Source organism: Heterodontus francisci, chromosome 1 (genome assembly GCF_036365525.1).
Source record: "Heterodontus francisci isolate sHetFra1 chromosome 1, sHetFra1.hap1, whole genome shotgun sequence".
Lineage (NCBI taxonomy): Eukaryota > Metazoa > Chordata > Chondrichthyes > Heterodontiformes > Heterodontidae > Heterodontus > Heterodontus francisci.
This window is the reverse complement of record NC_090371.1, coordinates 80,963,110-80,987,765: the sequence shown is the minus strand read 5'-3', so window position 1 is coordinate 80,987,765 and position 24,656 is coordinate 80,963,110. Positions and strand designations below refer to the sequence as shown.

The following is a 24,656-nucleotide window of genomic DNA, read 5'->3' as shown; positions in this document are numbered from 1 at the left end:
TTCATGGCCTCACCCCTCACCATTTCCAACCTTCTCCAGCCCTACAAGGTCCCCTCTAAACTCCATTCCTTTGACTCCAGCTAATAATCATTCTTTCTTCACCACCGGCACCCATATACTCAATCACCTCAAAGAAACACTCTGGAATCCCCTCTGCCTCTTCATCTCATCTCCCCTCCTTCAAGACTCGCCTCAAAACTTACCTCGTTAACCAAAACTTTTATCCCTCCTAACATACATTCTTTGGCTGGGCACCCACTTCCTTCTGATTATGCTTCTGTGAAGCACCTTGGGATGTTTTTCTACATTCATAAATGCAACTGGTTATTTATACTTGGGTGCAGACATTTGCTAAACTAAGCAGCTGGACCAGTTGGCACTAAAATCTCTCATCCATATGATCAGATATTCTGGAAGAGTGTACCATGTGAAAATCAGGGCTTTTGGAACTGCTCAATTTCTGCTTAAACTTCCATCCAATTTAAAATTTGGTCTTTTACTGTGGTCTGATTGAGAAGATTGCCAAAAGGAACGCACCAAATGTTGCCTACATGAATTTTAAGAAAGTACCACATAAAAGGCTGGTTAACAAAATTGAGGCTCATAGGATAGGAGGATCAGGGTCAGCTTGGATTAAAAAAAAACTGGCTTAAGGACAGAAAGCAGCGAGTCACGGTGAACGATTGTTTTTCAGTCTGGAAGATGGTAGACAGTGGTGTTCCCCAAGGTTCAGTGCCAGGGCCACTTTTTTTTTTGCTATGTAATAAATAACCTGGATATTGGAATATAGAGTAAAAGTTCAAAATTTGCCAATGACACCAAATCTGGAGGTGTGGCAGACAGTGAGGATGATATCAATCGACTGCAACAAGACATAAATAGGCTAGCAGAATGGGCAGACACAAGGCAAATGGAATTTAATACAAAGGAGTATGAGGTGATGCATTTTGGCAGAAGGGATAAGGAGAGGCAATACAGACTAAATCGCACAGTTCTAAAGAGTGTACAGGGACAGAGGGACCTAGGGGTTCATGCGCATAGATCTTTGAAGGTGGTAGAACATGTTGGAAGAGTAATTAGCAAAGCATAAATGGAAGCATTAAGTAAAAAAGCAGGTGAGTTATGCTGAGCCTTCATAAAGCTCTGGTTCGGCCACAACTGAAGTATTGCATCCAGTTATGGTCACGTTAGGAAAGATGTCAGGGTCCGATAGAGTGCAGAGATCATTAACCAGAATGGTTCCACCGGTGAGGGATTTTAGTTACAAGGTTAGGTCGGAGAAGCTGGAGTTGTTCTCCTTAGAACAAAGGAGATAGAGGGGCAGTTTGATAGAGGTACAAGATTATGACAGGCTTGCATAGGGTCGACAAAGAAAAGCTGTTCCCATTAGCTGATGGTACAAGGACTAGAGGCTAAAGGTCTGCAAAGGAAACCCGTTGGGTCCCGTAGCAAGCCCTTACATCAGTACATGGGTAAAGGCCTGCTACCTGGTTTGGGTCGGGTCGCACTTCCAGGTCCAGCATTTGGGCTGGTCGGTTTCCTTTGCAGACCTTTACCTCACATTTAAGGCTATCCAACAGGGCATTGCAGTGCTTTACTAGGGGCCACAGACTTAAGATTTTGGCAAAAGCTACATGGGGGAATGTGAAGAACTTATTTTATGCATTAAGTGGTAATGACCTGGAACTCACTGCCTACAAGGGTGGTGGAAGTGGAGAAGAATGAGTTCAAAAGGAAATTGGATGGGCACTTGCATGGAATAAACTTACAGGGCTACAGCGATACAGATGGGGAAATGGGACTAATTGGATTGCTCTACAGAGCACCAGCATGGACTCTATGGGCCAAATGTCCTCCTTCTGTGTCATTATGATTCTTTGAGTCAATGATCTAATGTGATCTGGTAAAACAAATATGATCACACCAACTGTGTAACTTCACCCACTCTAAGGATACCTCCCCATTCCTCTCTCCCTCTAGATACATATCTCTCTTTCCAGCAGAAACAGCACCAACTATTAGGTGCTCATCTTTAGGGGATGGGAAACCAGCAGTACTGCCATGTTTAACTGACAGCATAAGTTTTAAAGGGACAGGCCACAGATTTAAAACTGAGACAGAGTTTTCATTGCCTCAAATAAGGAAAAGAGGAGAGCAGTTATGGAATACCGAAGGAGACTGGAGAGAGAAATGTCCCACTCGCAACAGCTGGATGAGGCCTTGGCAGGCACAAACCAACTCAGTGCCAGAAAGATTCAACGACCTCACCAGACCAGCCAAGACATAACAGCACCTTGTAACAATGGAATTCAAGAAAGTATCCCATTTCCAGCCACTTTGCCCTCATTATATTGGACACCTCCTACAACTTGCTTTTGAACCTTTATAAAACACTGGTTTGGCCTCAACTGGAGTATTCTGCCTGATTTTTGGCAGCACACTTTAGGAAGGATGTGAAGGCTTTAGATGGTGCAGAAAGATTTAAGAGAATGGTTTCAGGGATGAGGGACTTCAGTTATGTGCATAGTTTGGAGAAGCTGGGGCTGTTCTCCTTAGAGAAGGCAGACTGGAGGGATCTAAACAGAGTAGATAGAGATAAAGTGCGGCGAAGGGTCGAGAACCAGAAGAGACAGATTTAAAGTGATTGGCAAAAGAATAAATGGTGACAGAAGGACATTTTTTTTTTTGCTGCAGCAAGTGGTTAGAATCTGGAATGCATTGCCCGAGAGGGTGGTGGAGGCAGATTCAATTTCCGCTTTCAAATGGGAATTGGATAAGCACCTGAAGGGGAAGAAATTTGTAGGGCTAAGGGGAAGGGGCAGGGGAGTGGAACTCGCTAAGTTATTAGAGAGCCAGCATGGACACAATGCCCCAAATTGCCTCCTTTTGTTCTGTAACCATTCTATGACTCTATGTAGTGACCCCCAAGAAAACCCTTGGCAAAATAAAAAAAAACTTACCAGTATAAATAGTTTGCCAGAGTAGAATTCCTGCAAGCTCTTGATATTAGGAACGCACAAAGGTCTTGCTGGAGGAGGAGGGAAGAAAAGTCAAATCACAGTTGAATTATTAATTCCAGAAAGTACAAGACAAAATAGATGATAATTTGATCACTACATCAATAGTTAGTTCTAACTGGTATTTGGGCCAGTTTCAGTTTGTTTCAACAAATCATCCTATTACGTTGGATTTCTCCCTCATATTCCAAGCACTTTAGAAACATTTTTTGTCCAAACAGACGTCAATCTCTTAAATCAACTGCCAGACAGTTCCTTCAGTCACTTTTCTGCTAATTTGTATAAGCCACTGGGTGAAATAAAAACAGAAAATGATGGAAATACTCAGCAGGTCTGGCAGCATCTGTGGAGAGAGAGAAAGTTAGTGTTTCAAGTCTGTGACCTTTCATCATCTCTCACCACAGATGCTGCCAGACCTACGGAGTACTTCCATCATTTTATTTTTATTTGAGATTTCCAGCATCTGCAGTATTTTGCTTTTGTATTGAGAAATAGTTCTGTTCAAATTCCAAATCTACTTCTGAATTTTAAATGTCCTAGTTTCAAACCTTCACCAGTGTCAAAAACTAATTTTAACCAATCTTTTGTGAACTTCGAAATACATTACTCCATCTCAAAATGTGCTCGATTTCCTGCAAGAATATAAAACTTCCTTAAATTTCCCACTTAGCCGAGCATCATCTGCATTGTTCTATTCATCTTTAATTCAATGAGGAATAATATCCTTCCCAGGGAAAGTGGTAAGTGCTCCACACATTATTCTATGTTGAGATTTAATCAGAGTCTTATATACCATTACTTCATTTGATTGGCATTTGATCTGTCTAGTGTTTCTTTTTAAATTGTTCAAGACATAGGCAATACTGGCAAAAGCTACGTTTATTAACTTGCTTTGTGAGCCACTACAGAGAGCACTAGGAGCCAACCATTCTGCATAGAACTTATGTAGGCTAGATATTGAAGTAGTGGCAGATTTCCTTCCCTGAAGGACATTAGGTTATCAATTGAGTTGCAGACAATATGCCAACTTTGTGGTCTTTTTTGCTGAATTATTTCTGAAGTGGAGTCAATCTGTATACAGTAAGGCCCAACAAGCAGAAAATGAGAAGAATGTCCAAAGAAGCTGTAATAAACGCAGAAAATATCAAGTCAGTCAGCATCCGTAGAGGAAAGCCAGGTCATTGACATATCAACTTTTTCTTTTAAGATGCTGATTGGTCTGCTGTGCATTTTCGGCATCAATTCATATTTTCATAAGTTGCTGATTTTTTTCTCTCTCTTCCAGGACCCTAAGCACTCATTCCAGGTGAAACAGCAATTTACTTATACTTCTTTCAACTTAATATACTGTAATCGCTTCTCACAATGCAGATTAGGCAACTGCTTTGCGTAACACCTCAATTCAGTCTGCAAGCATGACCCCGAGCTCCCGGCTGCCTGTCATTTTAACTCTTCCATTCTAACCTCAGCCTCCTATGCTGTTTCAATAAAGCTCAACGCAAGCTTGAGCAGCAACTCATCTTTCGACTAGGCAGTTTACAGCCTTTCAACGTAGAATTCAATAAGTTCAGATCATAATCTCTAGCCCCATTGTTTTTTCCAGATGGCAGCTGTTTGTGCTGATTCTGTAATTTCCCATTTACACCTCATCCAGAGCCTTGTTTACTTGTTCCATTACCATCTCCTTTTGCCCTGCACAATCAAACCTTTTGTCGTTCTGAAGAAGTCACTGACCCGAAACGTTAACTCTACTTCTCTTTTCACAGATGCTGCCAGACTTGCTGAGTGGTTCCAGCATTTCTTGTTTTTATTTCAGATTTCCAGCATCCGCAGTATTTTGCTTTTACTTCTGTCATTTAATCTCACCTGCCTTCCACACTATGACATTCCCTTTTATTCTTTCCTTCCCTCTCTTTCACTGCCTCCGTACTTGCTTAAAACCTATTACCTCTAACTTTTTCCAAGTTCTGACAAAAGATGATCGCACCTGAAAGGTCAACTCTGTTTCTCTCTCTCTCCACGGATGCTACAAGACCTGCTGAGCATTTCCAGCATTTTCAGGGCATTGATTGATTGAGCAATGTTTGGTTAGGACAGCAAAAGAATGCAATAATATAATAAAAGCAAAATACAGCAAATGCTGGAAATCTGAAATAAAAACAAAAAATGCTGGAAATACTAAGCAGGTCAGGCAGCATCTATGGAGAGAAAAGCAGAGTTAATGTTTCAGGTCTGTGACCTTTCATCAGAACTGCATCTGATCAAGGCAAAAGAGTGCCTTGTTCTTCCTTCAACAATGCCATGGGATTTAAAAAAAAATTACCTGAACAGACATGCAGAACGTCAGTTCAACAACTCATCCAAAAATAGTACCTCCTTCAGTACTGCAATGAATAGTCAACCTAAATTAAAACCCAAAGGAGAGTGTGCCAGAGCTACCAGCTGAGCAAAGTGATACGATCTTTCTTCTGGAGTCCTGCACTGGGCTATTGATTTTACAATAGCCCCAAATCTATCTTCTCTTCACCACATAGATTTAAGGTAAAGGGCAGGAGGTTCAGAGGGGATTTGAGGAAACATTTTTTCACCTAGAGTGTGGTTGGAATCTGGAATGCACCGCCTGAAGAGGTGGTAGAGGCTGAAACCCTCAACATTTAAGTAGTATTTAGATGAGCACTTGAAACACCATAGCATACAAGACAACGGGCCAAGTGCTGGAAAATGGGATTAGAATAGTTTGGTGCTTGATGGCCGCGCGGACACGATGGGCCTGTTTCTGTGCTGTATGACTATGACTCTGCATATCTGACCCTCTCAACACTCACTATTGTGTTCATTACCTCTCTACAAGTAAATACATTTAAAAACAATTGGGACAAAATAGGAACAATTTCCTAATAAATCTACCAAAATTCTTCTGTACCTGGGCACATTATTCCTATTATTGTCGTTCCCAAGTTTATCGACAATTAATAATCTTCCATGAGCAACCTCTCGAAATTAAGTCCTGCAATACTCCAGTAATAACTGTTTCAGCTTATGCCTGCCCAAGGTTTCTGACTTTCTAACAAAATCTCTATCCTTTACTGCACAGTTGGTCATTAATCTCTGATGGACACCAGGGGAGCAATTTTGGGGATAACTGGTTTATAGACCGGAGGAGAGAAAAAAGGCATATGGGAGGGTGAGTGGGGCAGAGAAGGGAAATTTTCAAATACTGAGAGCCAGAGAGAGATACAGTACCGAAACAGGCCCTTCGGCTCACCGAGCCCGCACCATCAACCACCCATTTATAATAATCCTACATTAATCCCATTTTTCCCTCTCACATCCCCACCTTCCCTCAATTCTCCTACCACCTACCTATGCTAGGGACAATTTTGTACAATGGCCAATTTACCTATCAACCCGCAAGTCTTTGGCATGAGAGGGGAAACCGGAGCACCCGAGGAAACCCATGCACTCACAGGGAGAACTTGCAAACTCCGCACAGGCAGTACCCAGAACCGCACCCGGGTCGCTGGAGCTGTTAGGCTGCGGTGCTAACCACTGCACCGCTTTGATACTCCAGACATTTCAGAAGTGAAAGAAAAACATCAGATGTTCAGAGTTCCGAAGAAGGGTCACTGACCCGAAACGTTAACTCTGCTTCTCATTCCACAGATGCTGCCAGACCTGCTGAGTGGTTCCAGCATTTCTTGTTTTTATTTCAGATGTTCAGCTGAATTTGGGTCAAAAGAGGTGGGCCTGAAAATGGGGAAGGTGATAGAGGAACATTAAGAGGAGCTAGAGTAAAAGGAAAGGAGAATTCTTGGGAGATGGGAATTGTGCAGCTTGAAAGGTAGTGAGCAGCAAAGCCATTAAAAAAAAAAGATATTTAAATACAAGAATGAGAATTTTAAAATTGAGACACTGGGGAACCAGGAGCTCAAGAGACTGGGCATTGTTCAGGACAGAGCAGTTCACTTGGTAACCAAACCACTGAACTCAACATTCATGTCCTTCAGCACCAGTGCACCATCTTCTCAGATCAACCAGGAATGGCAAATTATAAAGTCTAATCAACATCAAAAACAGAAAGCCAAAGTAAGTCTGCACTGGGGCTGCATTATGCACAATGCATTGCGGCAACTCAAATGTTACTTCAAACACAATTTCTTTCTCTGACTCTCTGGAAAAATTGTGGGACCGCTAGTAAATTACATACCAAGAAGGTTTGGATATATACCAATACTCTAGAATTCTTTACTTAAGCTATTGTGGAAGCACCACTATGAAGAAGACTGCAGTAGTTTCTTGGTTGCCCAACCCCACCTGTTCAGAGCAACTAGGGATGGGCAATAATAGCCAGCATTGAGAACAGAATAAGTCAATGTAATTGTGCAAGGACAGAGGGTGAGCGATTTGGTGTGGAATGAGATAGGGGCAGCAAAATTTTGGAGGAGTTGAAGTTCCTGAAGGGTGATAAGTGAGAGGCTAGACCAGGAAACCATGAGAGTAAATAGTGTTGATGCATGGATGAGGGTTTCAGTGACACATGGGTAAAGGAAGGGTAGAGCTGGTCGTCATAGTGACAGAGAATATGGAATCAGAAGCTTGACACAGGCTCAAATAGGACCCTAAGGATGTTAACAGTCCAATTTGAGCTGAGATAGCAGTCGGGGAAGGGGCTGGAGCTAGTGCTGAGGGTATAGAGATTGTGATGGGTCCAAAGATTATGGTTGAAGTCCTCCCAATTATTACACCAATGTGCTTTGTTGAATGATAATGTTCTTCAATTCACTGACTGGAGATCTGAATTTTTTTTTTTAAAAAGACCAGCTAAAAGGATGATTTGGCTGACAGCTTAAGATGGCTACCTAATTTACAACTCTGTATCCTACAATGCAATGCTTGTGGAGGAGGGGAACAAAATGTCTGCTCATGCCCCAGCAAGAACCAAGACCCAGGAAGTTTAAAGAAACTACCTGTTCTTTTTAGCAAGAGAGAAATACTACTAACTTATGTTTGAATGACTGAGTGACTGTCATGTGACAAGCCCCTCCCTATCTGTCGTTTTAAGCTCGTATCTTTCTGCAGCAGAGAGGGAAGCAACTGAACCCTGACACATGCAGACCCACCTGGGGGTCTCTCTCTGTCTCCATTCCAGCTTGAAAGCTTTCAAATCCTGTCTGTTGGCTGACCACCTTTGTATACTCCAGCTACAATCAGAAACCCTGTTGGAGGAAATTATCCACATCACTGTCTCCAAGAGAGTGGTTAGCACTGCAGCCTCACAGCTGCAGGGACCCGGGTTCGATTCTGGGTACTGCCTGTGTGGAGTTTGCAAGTTCTCCCTGTGTCTGTGTGGGTTTTCTCCGGGTGCTCCGGTTTCCTCCCACAAGCCAAAGACTTGCAGGTTGGTAGGTAAATTGGCCATTATAAATTGTCACTAGTATAGGTAGGTAGGTGGTAGGGAAATATAGGGACAGGTGGGGATGTTTGGTAGGAATATAGGATTAGTATAAATGGGTGGTTGATGGTCGGCACAGACTCGGTGGGCCGAAGGGCCTGTTTCAGTGCTGTATCTCTAATCTAATCTAAAGACCCACCGAACCAGTCATCTACCTCTTTAAACGAAGACTCAGGACCACTGAATTCAGCCAGAAGCCAGCCGAATCACCAAACGCCACAGACTGTATACCCCTTTTTTCTATGGGCTCAACGCAACAGAATTACCGTATCCCACTCTAACTTGTGTGTGTGTGTGTGTGTGTGTGTGTGTGTGTGTGTGTGTGTGTGTAAACCTCTAATGTGTGTGCTCACAAATGAAAGTTGGCACATAGTTTGGTTTCGGTACAATAAAGTTAACCTCTTCCTTTGCTAACTCAAGAAAACCAGTCTGATTAATTATTTACTTGCTATGAACAGAACAAGAACCAAACACCTACTGAATTGGCCATTACATCCACTTTAAGAAATTAAACCTGTTGTGGTCAAACAAGGAGAGGGAAAGGAGGGAAGCTCTTGGACCCCTCCTCAATTGACTAACAGAAATAAAGGAGGTTCAAATCTGGGTTCAAACCCAAAGACAAGCGGGAAACCAAACAGATCCCTAGCAATAATTTAAAAACTTTAATACAGGTTTTCTTGTGGTTTTCAATGCTACTGTACTAAAATGACCATATTCAAGGCCAGTACCTTCCTAAAACAGAGTGAAGTAACTTGGGACAGGTTAAAAGCCCTGTTGAAAAGTTGAGGAATGTAGCTGGGCAGTTAGAGATTACCATCCGTCCAAAAGCTAGGAAGCCTGAAATCCTAAAACCTGTGGCCAACCATTTAAAATTTAACACTGAAGCAGCGGAGACAGGCGGAGAATCTGAAACAGACAAGGTAACATAAGCTAAGGTACAACTAGAACAGAGGCGACTAGAATTTGAAGTCTAGGAAAGGGAGAAAGAGCAAGCGAGCTCTGCTGGAAAGGGAGAAAGAGCGAGGAAAGGTAAAAAGAGCTTTCCAAAAGGAGGAGGAAGGGAGTTAAGGCAGTTCAAACTAACTAGGGGAAGACCCAATACAACCAATGATGGCACCTCTAGTGAGGGAGCTACCCCTAGCTCAGGACCAGGCGCTGTTGATACCAAAGTACAATGAGAGGGACGTGGAAGTATTTTTCATCTCTTGAAAAGCTGGTAAAACAGCTGAAGTGGCCGGCTGAGAGCTGGACACTGTTATTGCAAAGCAAACCAACAGGAAAAGCCCATGAGATTTATTCACTGTTGACTGACGAGAGTTCATCAGACTATGAAATAACTAAATGGTATCCTGGGTGCAGATGAGCTAGTATCGGAGGCATATAATTCTGAACCCTCCGAAAATTTACCTACAGTTTGAAAGAGCTAAGCAGCTTGCTTTCGACCAGTGGATACCGGCACTTAAGATAAAGTCCACCTATGCAAACCTCAAACTGGTTTTGAGAAGTTCAAAAACTCACCTCCCCTTTCCATAAGAAACCATGTGGATGAACAAAAGGTTCCAAGAGCCAGGCAAGCAGCAATCCTGGCTGATGATTATACATTTATTCACAAGCCCTTGCTGCAAGGGGAACCCTTCCCTAGTCGCCTCCAAAAACCTGAAAAGAATAGGTGGAAGGTGATAGGAGGATTAACAGCCATGAGTGAGAAGGGAGAGCTGGACACAGGGGGCCCTCCTCAGGCCAAAATGGAAGGTGCTGAGAACAGGAGTGATGCCTGGAAACCTGCATGTTTCCATTGTAACAAGGCAGGCCACCTTCAAGCTGGCTGCTTGAAGTTATGGGGAAAATCCATTAGTCAGGCTACACCACACCAGTGCAGAAAAAGGGGTCATAGTCTAAGAATACAGGGTAAACCTTTCAAGACTGAGATGAGGAGAAATTTCTTCACCCAGAGAGTGGTGAGCCTGTGGAGTTCGCTACCACAGAAAACAATTGAGGCCAAAACATTGTATGTTTTCAAGAAGGAGTTAGATATAGCTCTTGGGTCTAAAGGGATCAAAGGGTATGGGACGAAAGCGGGAACAGGCTAATGAGTTGAATGATCAGCCATGATCATAATGAATGGCGGAGCAGGCTCAAAGGGCCAAATGGCCTACTCCTGCTCCTATTTTCTATGTTTCTATGAAAGCACAGCAGACCAGGCTGTGGCTTTAACTGTGGTAGTAAAACCCAGTAAACCTACCACTGAGTGCAGGAAAAATTAAAATCCTTGTTACCAGGATTTTGTGTCCAGAGGAAAATTGACCCCATACCTGTTAAGTGAGGCAAGTATCCCCATAGTCATACTTAGGGATACAGGAGCCTTCTGCTGGGAAAAAGCATGACCTTTCCCCCAGAGAGTGCACTGAATGCCAGAGTGCAAGTAAACGGTATCGGAGGAAAGTATATGCCCATACCTTTCTACTGGGTGCACCTGGAATGTGACTTTGTATCAGGACTGGCAACAGTGGGGAGTGTCCCTAGTTTACCTGTGGACAGGATCAACCTGCTGCTGGGTAATGATCTGACGGGGGTGAAGGTGGTCGCTTCCCCACTGGTTTTAGAAAGACTGAAAGAGGTCAGGGAGAGATAGCAGTTACAAGGAAAAGTCTTTGGCATTTTTCTTGACTGTGTGGTGACCCGGTCCATGGCCAAACAAGCTCCATCAGAGGAGGTTGAACTTGCACTGCAGACAGATGACCCTACTGTCTGGTTATCTGAAGCCTTCTTTGGGAAATTAGAGGATCCAAAGGATGGGTTAAACTTTCAGTTGAAGCAAGCTGACCCAGAGTTAAAAAAGTTAGCACAGACTGCCCAAACTGAAACTGAAGCAGAGGGAGTCCCAGAGTGCTACTATTTAAAGGATGAGGCGATGAGAAAGTGTAATCCTCCTCATAGACCTGCAAAGAGTGGACAGTGGTTCACCAGGTAGTGGTACTGCCGAGGCACCATAGGGAAATATTGAGAATAGCCTACGAGATTCCAATGGCTGGACATTTCAGTATCAGAAAAAGCCTGCATCAGACAGCATTTTCACTGGTTACAACTCCACAAGGACGTGGTGGAGTTCTGTAAGACTTGCCATATGTGTCAAGTTGTGGGGACGCCTCAACCTGCAATAAAACCTGCACCCCTAATTTCCATACCGGCTTTTGGTGAACCATCCAGCAGAGTGCTGGTAGATTGTGTTGGGCCCCTACTGAAAAGAAAAGGAGGCTACCAGCATCTTCTCACCATTAGGGATGTGGCTACTTGATTTCCAGAGGTTAGCCCTCTAAGTGGTAGAGGGGCTAACCCAATTTTTCACCAGATATGGGCTGCCTGCTGAGATCCAGTCAAATCAGGGCACAATTGTATGTCCAGTATTTTTCAAAAGGTCATGGCTAATCTAGGCATAACCCAGCTAAAGTCCTCAGCCTACTACCAACAGTCACAAGGGGCTTTGGAGTAGTACCACCAGATTCTAAAGACAATGATCAGGGCATACTGCTAGGAGTACCCACATGACTGGGACAAAGGGCTAGGAATTCTTTTGTTTGCTACCAGGGACTCACCCAATGAGTCCACTGGCTTTAGTCCCTTTGAATTAGTTTATGGACATGAGGTGAGAGGTCCTCTAAAACTAATCAAGGCGAGGTTTTTAGGATCCAGGGACGAATCTTCCCCGTTACACTACATCTCCACGTTCTGAGATCGGTTCACGGGAACCTGTGCGGTGGCTCAGGAACACTTAAAAACCTCCCAGACAACTATGAAAAGGCAGGTGGATAAACATGTCAAAGCCAGAACATTTCAACACCACAGACCATGTATTAGTGCTGTTATCAATACAAGGAGAACCATTGAAAGCCAGGTTCAATGGATGTGAGAAAGAACCCTCCCAAAAAACATAATCCCTATCGCCTATGTCCCAGGGAATGGACCCAAGTTCAGGAGGAAATTCAGTATATGATGGAGCACAAGCTAATTGAGCCCAGTCAGAGCAGTTGGAGTTCCCCAGTTATGCTGGTGACCAAACCCGATAGCTCAACAAGACTCTGCACTGATTACAGAAAGATTAATACAGTGACCAGAGCTGATTCCTACTCAATTCCCCACCTGGAAGACTGCACTGATAGAGTAGAAAAGGTCACTTACATAACCAAACTAGAGACTTATTACAATGGTACTGGCAGGTTCCCTTAACCCCCGAGCTGAAGAGATCTTGGCTTTTGTCACCCCGGATGGCTTATTCCAGTGTCGAGTGATGCCCTTTGGATTAAGAAATGCCCCAGCCACCTTCCAAAAGGCAGATGAACCAGGTAGTGGCTGGCCTGCCCAACTGTTTACACTAACAGATCATCCAGTTACACTAAAGTGACAACTGGAGGGTGGGGCACCTAGACCAGTTGGAAGCCCTCTGCCGAAGGTCACAGTCAGCTGACCTTGTGGTAAATCTTGCAAACAGTGAGCTTGCTAAAGCTCAAGTAACCTACCGAGGACATACTGTGGGTCAAGGACAGTGTTGCCCAGAGAAGCAAAGGTACAGGTGCTGACAGATTTTCCTGTCCTCACGACCAAACAGGAAATAATGCGATTTTTGGGAGGTGTATTTTACCGCAAGTTTGCCCCAAACTTCTGCACTATAGCCACCCCAGACAGGCTTATTCCAGAAAGCAAAGTTAGTGCGGTCAGGGAGGTGCCAAACAGCTTTCGAAAGGCTGAAAGCCATCTTAACCAATGAAACAGTGCTGGCAGCTGCAAACATTAAACTTTGACAAACCATTTAAAGTAGCAATGGATGCTAATGACCTAAGGGTAGGTGCCGCCCTGCTCCAAGATAATGAGTTAGGCATTGAGACACCAGTTGGGTACTTCTCCAAAAAATTAAACAATCAAAGGAGATACTCTACTGTGGAAAAGGAAGCCCTGGGGCTGTTGCTGGCTCTCAAAAATGTTGAGGTAAATGTCCAAAATGGATATAGTGACACTGCAACTTATAACGACTATAATCCTTTGACAACCTTCATAGAGAAATTCAAAATCTATAATGCAAGGCTTTTTCGTTTGAGCCTGCTTCTGTAACCTTACCAACTAAAGATTATCGACATTGCAGGGAAAAACAATGTGATAGCTACCACTTTATCTAGGGAATAGCTCAGCACAGAACCATCCCAGATAAAATAACTATTAAACCAGAGCATGGCTATGATAGACTGATGAGTTTTCTTTTTCATGTATACGGTTTTATTTTGTGGCCTCAATGAAATGTCACTTCATTTGATGTGGTGGGGAGGTGTTACGCCAATGTGCTTTGTTGAATGATAATTTTCTTTAATCCACTGACTGCAGATTTGATTTTTTTCTTAAGACATTTTAAAAAGACCAGTTAAAAGGATGACTTTGCGGACAGCTTAAGATGGCTACCTAATTTGCAACACTGTATCCTACACTACAATGCTTGTGAGGAGGGAGACAAAATGTCTGTTCATGCCCCAGGAAGTTTAAAGGAACTATCTGTTCTTTTTAGCAAGAGAGAAATACTGCTAGCTGCTATGTTTGAATGACTGTCATCTGTGGTTTTAAGCTTGTGTTTTTCTGTAGCAGAGAGAGAAGCCACTGGATTCTACCAGGTGCAGACCCAAGCGGGGGTGTCTCTCTCTCCATTCCAGCTTCAAAGCTCTCGAATCCTTCCTGTTGGCTAACCACCTTTCCATACTCCAGCTACAATCAGAAACCCCATTGGAAGAAATCATCTGCATCACCGTCTCCAAGCAACCCACCGAACCAGTCATCTACATTTAAATGAAAAGCCTCAGGACCACCAAATTCAGCTAGAAGCCAGCCGAATCACCAAATGCCACAAACTCTTTTTATTTATGGGTTCAACTCAACCGAATTACCTTTCCCCACTTTGCAACCTAATTGTGTGTGTAAAGCTCTTCTGTGTGTGCATGAGTGAAAGTTAGCACGTAGTTGATTGATTATTTTTATTAGCTTGGTTTAGGTACAATAAAGTTAACCTCTTTATTTGTTAACTCAAAAAAACCTGTCCGATTGGTTGATTACTTGCTATGATTATAAGAAGAACCAAATACTTAGTGAATTGGCCAGTCCATCCACTTTAAGAATTAAACCTGTTGTGGTCAATCAAGGAGAGGGAAAAGAGGGAAGCCCTTCAACCCCTCCTCACGTGACCGTAACTCCAATATTTAGCTGGAGAATAACGCGGTTCATCCAACACGATGTCAAACAAGCAATCCGAAAGCACGAAAGCACAAACTGGAGGCGCCTGAAACTAGTTATAGCTGGAGGGGCAGAGAGGAGAAGAGCTGAAGGAGGCAGCTGATAATAAGGAACAAAAACAAGAAATGCTGGATTCACTCAGCAGGTCTGGCAGCATCTGTGGAAAGAGAAGCAGAGTTAACGTTTCGGGTCAGTGACCCTTCTTCGGAACCCTTCTTCCGAAGAAGGGTCACTGACCCGAAACGTTAACTCTGCTTCTCTTTCCACAGATGCTGCCAGACCTGCTGAGTGAATCCAGCATTTCTTGTTTTTGTTTCAGATTTCCAGCATCCGCAGTATTTTGCTTTTATTTTAGCTGATAATAAGGAACCTGAAGTTACATTTTCCTTCCAGGATGCCTGTAGAGTTATGGGTGATTTGGGCAGGAAAGCAAGGCCCAACAGAGTCTGATGAGAGTCTGATATGGTCCAGGCAGAATTGATGATGGTTGGCCAAGTCAGTTGCGTGTCAGGTAAACTCAAGTTTCAAGTTTGCACCCTTTGAGGGAGGAAGTGAGGAGGACAATAGCAGAGGGAACAAAATGGATGGGAGGCAATGAAGGTTTTGTTGGGCAAAAACACATAAAAAGGTAAAGATGAGCAAAAGCAACAGATGGAGAGATATCATGATGATTGGAGGGCCAAAAGCTAGATAGTTGGGAGCTTCAGAGTGCCGTGTAAACAAACTGAATGGGAGCCTTTTTCTCCACAAGGGTGGCTGCACAATGAAGTGCAGTTGAATACATGGAAGAGGAGGTTAGAGATGAAATGATGAGAGTAGAAGGGACATGGGAGATGGCATGGTTGAGCAGATGACCACAAATATGGGAGGAGTTATATGGAGGCAGGACAGGGAAGCAGTGTTTTCAGAGAAGAGAGAGACCAATGGAGTTGTGGTCAAGAGAGACAATCAAGGATGGAGAGTCACTCAGTGCAGACGCTGAGGGGAAAGATATTTTGGAGAAACTGGAGGCAGAAAACTTGGCTGGCAGTTGACAGAGGATTTTAAGCAATGGTTTGGAACAGGGTGACATGCATCAAGAGAAAGGAGGAAGAGGTCAAAATGTACCTTGGTGATGAGTTCTATCATAATCATGTGATTTGAGTAAGGCAGGTAATGAGATTTCAATGAGGGGCAAGGTGTTGCCACCCATGAGGCAAGTTTAAGTCAAAGCAAGGATATAAATATGATTTACAATTAGGTTGTGATTGGTTAGAGCGTTGACTTTAAGTAAGTTGAACATTCTGGAGGGAAATGTAGAGATTGTTGATCAGTTGATAGATTACAAAGAAAAAGTTAATATCAGCTACATTCAGAATATGGAGAATATGCTGGTGTCTTTGACGTGGCAAATCAGATTCTTATCGCCTGCAAAACCATATACTTATGAAAAAGTGAGCCCACGAATCTGCCACTGGGTAAGGAAATGATTAAGTAGCTTGTTTTCAGTCACTGATCTCCAAAGATCTGAGCAAAACAAGTGCCAATATAAAAGAGATCAGTAAAGATGAAGTTAATAGCTGGGATTTTGGTCTAAACTTATGCTAATAATTTGGAACCCTCCGATAGCATATCAAAAACAGCTCATGTTATCAAGTTACTAACATTGTTTAAACAAAAATTCAACCAAAATGAGAAATGTTTGTCTAGTTTGAATTCTTGGTTCACCAGGAAGAAATGCATCATTAATGGCATCTTACCTTTAATAAGGTTAAGGCCAAATAGAAGCCTGCATCCAGAGAAGTCATCAATAACCTGCCTCACTGATGGAGCTTAGTATTTCAGCACAAGCAGAAATTCTAGAATCTATTTTTGAAACTGCACTGTATTTATGATTGGAACTGGATTTCCTCAGTAGTCTTTTTTTTTATATATAAGATGCCACAACAATAAAATAGCTGAATAATTCTAGCAATAGATTCCCTCCAAGGACAGAATAATGAGCATTCTGAATAATATTCTAGGAGGACAGGCTATGAAAGAGATGGTGCTGTAGCTGTGAAGACTTTTTTTTTTAAACAAAAATGGTAAGCAGACTGCAAAAATATGAATAGATTTGTGTATTGTAAACCTTCATTAACTTCACCTTATAGTTTAATAATCACATTTTTCTTGCAAATGTTGATTAGTCCTCAAAGTACGTGAAGGCAATTCCATGCTTCAGTTATAATTTCTTGCATGTTGGGAAAATTAATTGCAACAGATTGCTAATCTTCAATAAAGAGATATTTCTATTAAAACAAAAACAAGTAGCTAAAAGTTCATGGAAGTAACAATTTGTATCAACTGATTTTACCTCTAGGTTTTCTCCATCTGTTGCCTCTTTTGCCTTAGAAACTGGAGGAGGCGGTGATACTGGAGGTAACGGACTGGTGATTATTTGGGAGCTACAAGAAAATGTTCAGAGTATAAATCAGTTTTTTAAAAAATCATCCAACACCATAGTATTAAAAATTACGAAGAGTGAACACGGACAGATCTACTATCTGTACTTTTAGATTTAACACGTATTGCTAATTGTGAATATTGCGAGTTATGCGGATTTATTAAACTTATTCAGGTAATTACTGGTTTTAATTGTCCAGAGTATCAGCACTGAATATGTGCGGGTGCTTGAAAATCTTCAGCAATTTAAGTTGTGCTTTGAAAAGGCAGGGAATTGCCAAATGTTGCACTTGAACATAGTTACACAGCAGTAACGTCCAAATACTTCAGAACATCTCATGAAAATGTAAACTACTAACTTACAGAACATTACTTTTTTCCTATACTTTTCATCAACTGTCAAAAGAACAATAAGTAAAAAATCCTCTGGTCCGCCATCTGCGATGCCTGGTGCATCACAATGTGTACACTTCCCACCCCACCCAAAAGCCATATGATCTCCTGAGGAGGTGAGAAACCAATTTGGGAGGGTGTGGGGGAGGGGGCAAAACAAAAAATCAGAATGATGAGAGATTAGTCTAGGCTTTCCAACTGAGAGCATCTTTGGCAGACTTCCACTCTTCAAGGGATGCTACCCTAACATTCCAGGCCTGGGGTCATTTGCATGCTGGAGGCAAAGTCTCAGGTCTCTGCCAGTTTGAGAGGCGAAGGCAAACACTAATCTGAGCACTGAGGCCTGACAGAATAGCAAAACTTTAAAAACTGCTCCAAATTGTTGCATTTTGGAAAAGAGTTGCAGCTTACTCCTGTTCACTGACATTTGAACGCTAGATGCTGGGGCTGAAGAGACAGCCCTGGTGGTCAGCCTTAAAACAAGACAAATGGCAAAAACACAGCAAAGGCCAATTTTGTTTTCTCACTACAATTTAATTTGCATGTAATCATCAATTTATACCACTTAACCCGTCCTCTTGGAGGGGGTGAATAAAATAAAAGTAAGAGGGGGAATTGTAGCACATCTCTGGCCCGGTCATCCTCAGATCTGTCAGGATGAGTTTGGAAAGCTTAGGCTATAACATGGGTTTCCGGTTCCCTCTGCTGGTGCTTTGCCCAAATGACCATTGCCTACTTCTTTGGTCACATTTGTTGCAGAAATATGGCATAATATTCAGAAAGAGGAATTCTGGTTGATTTGCCATCTTTAGTCCAGGAGCACGGAGTCACATTATAAATTATATTAGGTTCTGAAAATTAAACCTTGTAAAGAGGCATTTTATAAGATTTTAATTGAAAAAACCTAATTGAGGCAAAGTTCCTTTGAATAGTTCAGACCCTCAAGCTTTTGTCTTTTCACAGATGTCTGGCAGTTTCCAGAAGCAGTCTCTAATTTAAACCTATTTATGTGCCATATGTCCAGATTTAACAGTTAAGTCCCAATCACTGTATATTGTTGATGGAGAATATGTGGCTTAAGAACATAAATAGGAGTCGGTCAAAAGGCACCTTGAGTCTGCTGCGCCATTCAATAAAATCATGGCTGAACTTCTATATCTATTCTGCCTTCCCGGCCTATCCCTCGATTCCTTTAGTGCCCAAAAATCTATTGATCTCAACTCAGCATCCTCAGCCCTCTGGGATAGATAATTCCAAAGGTTCACAACCCTCAGTACAGAAATTTCTCTTTGTCTCAGTCCCAAATGTGCATTGCCCTCCTACCCCCAGGTTTTCCATCCTTTCTGAAGTTGGACCACCACAGCACCAGATCAATGTGTCCAGATTAAAACTTGCTAGTCAGATTTATTTGCAGGTTAAATACACAAGTCAAATTATGGATTCATCACTGTTCATTTTGCTGTCATGCTGTATGACAGAACACAACTTGTGTTTATATAATGCCTTTGTACTAAGGAACTTCACAGTAGATAATCGCGAATAGCCTTGGTTTTAAAATTAGAGCAAAAATACCCTTACCTCTCCATTTCTGAAGCACCAGTTAATGAGCTAGACATACTTTCAGACATTGCAGTTTGACTGCTATCTCTTTTATTTGGTTCTAATCCAACTTTTATGTCATTGAAGTTTTCATACTTTAGAGCCTGGACAAGCTGAAGCAGGTACATGAGCAAATCCTATGAAGGATAAAGAGCTTTCAGGAAATTCAGTTTAAGAAAAATTTGCATGGACCAAATTTTTAAAACATACTAAATTGCAAGGATTTGCACTTGCACGGCTACAAATCGATACTCTAACACTCTGCCATTCAGCATATCAATTAATCAAATAGTTCAGATCAAGAATATAAAATTATGCAACTGAAACAAAAATGTAGACAAAGAAAATATTAAAACATTCTGCACTGCCAACTTATGCTGCTTAAAATAGTGACAATAGCTTAATTATAGTATTAGCAATAAAACTATAACAATCAAGTTGGATTTAGATGAGCAACTCTTGGCAATAGTCATTTTGCAATTCAAATATTCTTTGAGGTTTTGCAATATTACTGCATTCCTGGTTTTGATTCCTCACCAATATTTTGGAAACTTTCTGCCACGTATGGCTATTTCTTAGCTAATTAGTTTGCTGGAATAAACTGGAAGCATTTTGGGACTGTTTAATTTGCAAACAGCCTCACTTTGAGTACAAACGAAAGCTGTGCATTAGTCACATGTTTCACATACACCACTGGGCCAGAAATCCTGCTTGCAGGTGAGAGCACTGTACTGTAAAGTGCAAAATTCTATTTGTCTTCAACAACATTGGCTCCCTCCATTTCAGCTATGTTACATCACAGAACCTTATCAAGTGTACAGAGGTGCTGATGGAAGGTCACAGACCTGAAAAGTTAACTGTTTCTCTCTCGACAGATGCTGCCAGACCTGCTGAGTATTTCCAGCATTTTCTGCACCAAAGTTTAAACTGGCTTGATTGCATACATTTATCTCAAGTCTCCCTTTCAGTATTGGTCAGCCCTTCCCTCGCCCCAAAGTCAGAGTTTTCTAGGATATGGTGGCACAGGCATCAGTAGCCCTCTGGTACCTCATTCAAATGGCCATTCTTCACTTGTGAACCTAGACATGGAGACTATTTAAACTAAGGAAAACATAGCCAACTATTTCTAGAAACTACATTAATTTTCTAGCAGATTAGGCAGCAATCAGGAAAATTGATTTCCCTCCTCCTCTGTAAATCAGGGGTTCAGAGGGAAACTACAGTGTCTCACAATAGCTATTGGCAGAAAAATATCTATCCTTTTGGTCTAGGTGTCATGTTCATAGTGAGATATGCCTTTATCCATTAGGCCACCGAGTGAGTTATTATGGTGAATTTTGATTTATAAAAGCAAATGCTACAATGTGACTTAAGAATAGCGAGACTCACTGGGCTGGACTTCAAAAATTGTTGATATGGTGGGATAGAGGATCAGGTAGCACATGGGAAATCTGGGAGTGCAGCGCACTGCATTAATGTAATTACAGATTACTTGACCAATTAGGCTGCACAGGCATGATGGCCTGCATGAGTCAATTTCAACTCCAGTATTTTAAAAAGGGACATTACAAACTTGAAATTAGTTGGGAGCAGAACGAGTCACAGAATAAATGCACATGCTTATAGGCTGTGTCTCGTTTTACGGACACCTCCCTGGCTGCGATACTGGGGGCTGTAAAGACTTGCAACTGGATAATGTTCCCTAATGGCAGGAAGAAGCCTGCCAGTGAAATCAAGGCGGCATGACTGGAGGTATCAGAGGTGACCAACAGGAGGACGCTGCCATGCGCCTGGATTTGATACCGAAAGTGGTTAAATGACCCAAGTTGGGCAGGAAAGGGAGTACAATAGCACATCCAACTACATCCCAATGAGGGTATCACGCCAACACTCTCACTCCAGGATGTGGGCATCACTGTGTTTTCTCAAACCTACTCCAGCACAAAACACTCACATCAACTCACCTTGCAGGTGCACCCACTCCTCTCTGCCTATGCACTTCCACCACTAACACCCTCATCTTTCTGCAATGTCACGCTCTCCCTCATCACCCTCAACAAATGCCTCAATCTAACACGTCATTACTCTGACTTGGGTCTCTTTCCTTTCTCGCAGGAGGAGAGCACAGAACACATAGGAGAGGCAGTGAACCAGAGGTAGCCCTCCAGCCATCTCTCAAATCGATAGCTGTGGAGACAGCGAGTTGGACATCAGCAGAGTCAAAGCGTACTTGGTGGGAAATGGGAGCCTCCCAGTTACCTGGTCACAGAATTAAATACAAGATAGCCACAGGGCATACAACATGCATGTTGATGTCAGCAGTGAGTGAAATACGATCATGTGCATAATGGTTGCTTAAAACGCTCAACAGTTTTAACTCATTCTTTAATCTCCCACAAGAGGACAATAACTCCTCAGAGGTGGTCACTCAATGTGCACAAATCACACGACTCGTGCAGACAGCTCAGGTGCTCACACTTCGGTGGGACTGGTAAAATACGTAGTTGGATTCTCAATTGGTGAGTCTCACACCACAAGTGAACATGAGATGTTGTAGAAAGAGACAGCAGAGGCACCATGGGATGCTCCAAGTTCTGCTCAGTTGGACGCAGGTGCTGAACCTCAAGGGCCACTGACGAAGAGGATACTTCTGGTACATGTGATATACTAGCAGGCATTCTAGCTGCACTGTGAACAAGCCATTGGTGAAGGCCTGTACGCATTCACGCATTGGTGAAGGCCTGCACGAGCGAGAGGGGAGCACGGCGGCAGCGGCGGTTTAAAAAGCAAGCCAAAAGCCCAGAGTCAGAGCGAGAGCAGAGCTTTATAAAGCACGCCAAAAGCCAACGGTCGGAGATCAGAGACAGACAAAGCTACAGAGAGGAGCACGGCGGAAGTGGAGCAGGGTAAAAAAAATTGAAAAGGGACAGAGTGATGTCACAATCGACAGCGAGAGCAAGGAAACAGAGCGCTGCCAGGGTGAGTATACAGGCAAGCTTTTAATTTAAATCAAATGAACATAGCATAACACTTGATCAATTTATTAGTATATAAACTAAAGAAAATTTTATCATTTATAACAGTGAGAAACGAGTAGCAAGTGCATTAGTTGAAATTAGGACAAATTAGTACATAAACCCTAATGATACTTAATGCAGCTTTTCAGTATTTGTAAGGTTTACTAATAGTAGTAAAGTTTATTAGTATTGGCAAAGCTTTATCATTGGTAATGTCCATTAGACCCACGGAGTGCAGATTAAAAGCAGAGTGTGGAGATTCGAGCTTGGTGGGTGGTGAGTTTGTGAAGGGGGCAGAGATGCTCCATTTTTCTTGTACTCTTTTAACCCTCCAGTATTTGGTTCTTGCTTCGGTGCAGTGGAAGGAGCTGTTTGGTGAGTACCTGGTAAGCTGTGACATCACAGGCAAGCAGGTAGGTGATTGGTTTGGGAAGAAACTACCTACTTGGTGAGTATCTGGTAACTGATTAAGGTCCATTCTAACATTTAAAGTAGTAAAGGAACTAGTGGTAAGCTTAATAAAATATATAAAAAGAAAACATATAAATTTAACAAAATAATTAAGTAGCTCATTAAAACACATAAAGAATGGCAGGAAAGGTGATGTCTCACAGTTGCAACAGGGAGCTCCTGGATGCCAGAGTGACCCAGGGCAAACATGTCTGCAGTAAGTGTTTGCGGCTCAAAGAGCTTCGGCTCAGAGCTATTGAACTGGAAGTCGAGCTGCAGACATTGCGACACATCAGGGAGAGGAAAAGTTACCTGGACACTTTGTACCAGGAGGCAGTCACACCCCTTAGGATAGGGTCTTCTGATTAGGTCAGTGGTCAGGGACAGGAGTGGTTGGCTGCAGCTGAGAGAGGTAAGGAGGCCCAGAGGGCAGGAGCCTCAGCCGTTGCGATTATCTAACAGGTTTGAGGTTCTTTCAGCTTGTTTGGATGAGAATGGGGCTGCAGGGTGGATGAGCAACCTGCCCATGGCACAAGAAGCCATTCAAGTGGAGGGAGAAAAAAGGAATGTAGTGGTAGTAGGGGACAGTATAGTTAGGGGGATTGACATTGTTCTCTGCAGCAAAGAACGAGAGTCCAAACGGCTGTGTTGCCTGCCCAGTGCCAGGGTTTGGGACATCTGCTCATGGCTGGAGAGGAACTTACAGTGGGATGGGGAGGATCCAGTGGTTATGGTCCATGTAGGCACCAACCACATAGGCAGGACAAGGAAAGAGGTTCTGCATAGTAAGTGTGAGGAACTAGGCACCAAATTAAGCAGAAGTTCAAAGGTAATAATCTCTGAATTATTACCTGAGCCACATGCAAACTGACATAGGGCAAATAAGATTAGAGAAATTAAGGTGTGGCTCAAAGAATGGTGTGGTAGAAGTGGGTTCCAGTTCGTGGGGCACTGGCACCAGTACTGGGAAAAGCATTGGCTGTACCGTTGGGACGCTCTACACCTGAACCGTGCTAGGGCCGGTGTTCTCGCGAGCCGCATAACCAGGGAAGCAGAGAGGGTTTTAAACTGAATAGTGGGGGCAAGGTATCAAATTTGGGTATATATGGTAAATCAAGGAGTAGAGACAAGGCAAGAGAGAACGGTATTAATGTGGGAAATGATAGATGTGACAAGAAGGGACAGAGAATACACATCTAAGAGTAATTCAACAGATAAGGCTAGAGGTTACAAAAATAAAGACAAAACTAAAAGCTCGGTATCCGAATGCACATAACATTCAAAACAAAACAGATGAACTGCGAGCACAAATAGAAATAAATAAGTACAATCAGATAGCCATTACAGAAATAGCTGCAGGATGACAGATTGAAACCTGAATATTGAAGGGTACATGGCATTTAGGAAGGACAGGAAGCTAGGAAAAAGTGGAGGGGTAGCTCTGTTCATTAATTATGGTATTAGTAAAATAGAGAGGGATGACTGAAGTTCAGGAGATCAGGATGTAGAAGGAGTTTGGGTAGAGATGAGAAATCATAAAGGCAAAAAGTCACTCGTGGGAGTGGAGTACAGGTCACCTAACATTAACCACACTGTCGGACAGGGTATAAAAGGAAGAAATAATGGCAGCTTGTCAGAAAGGTACAGCGATAATTATGGGGGATTTTAACCTACATATAGACTGGAAAAGTCAGATGGGCAGAGGTAGTCTACATGAGGAGTACATGGAATGTTTTCAGGATAATTTATTGGAACAATACGTTCTGGAGCCAACCAGAGAGCAGGCTATATTAGACCTGGTATCATGCAACGAGATAGGATTAATTAACGACCTCAGTTAATAAAACCCACCTCAAAAATATCACAAATATAGAAAATGCATTAGAAATTAGAACTTCCAATGCAGGCTTCATTGCTACATATCTTTTTAGCATGAGCTCCAAAGCCTCCTACCAGCACCAAGTGCACTAAGCTAGGAAAGCATATGGCTGTAGCTGATGCTTTGGATTCACAATAGATCTCATAAGAGTTTAGACTCAA

The 24,656-nt window shown here is 42.6% G+C and overlaps 1 protein-coding gene across 4 annotated transcripts in view; it reads right to left on the bottom strand.

Annotated features, from left to right (window-relative positions):
* pik3c3 (phosphatidylinositol 3-kinase, catalytic subunit type 3) overlaps window positions 1-24,656 on the bottom strand; it is a 153,234-nt gene that overhangs the window by 50,855 nt on the left and 77,723 nt on the right. For all 4 annotated transcript variants that reach the window (XM_068032629.1, XM_068032636.1, XM_068032642.1 and 1 more), the window contains 3 exons: window positions 19,129-19,286; window positions 17,069-17,159; window positions 2,961-3,028 (listed from right to left, as the gene is read on the bottom strand). In XM_068032629.1, coding sequence (XP_067888730.1) covers window positions 2,961-3,028; window positions 17,069-17,159; window positions 19,129-19,286 — 317 coding nt within the window. The remainder of the gene's footprint in view (window positions 1-2,960; window positions 3,029-17,068; window positions 17,160-19,128; window positions 19,287-24,656) is intronic.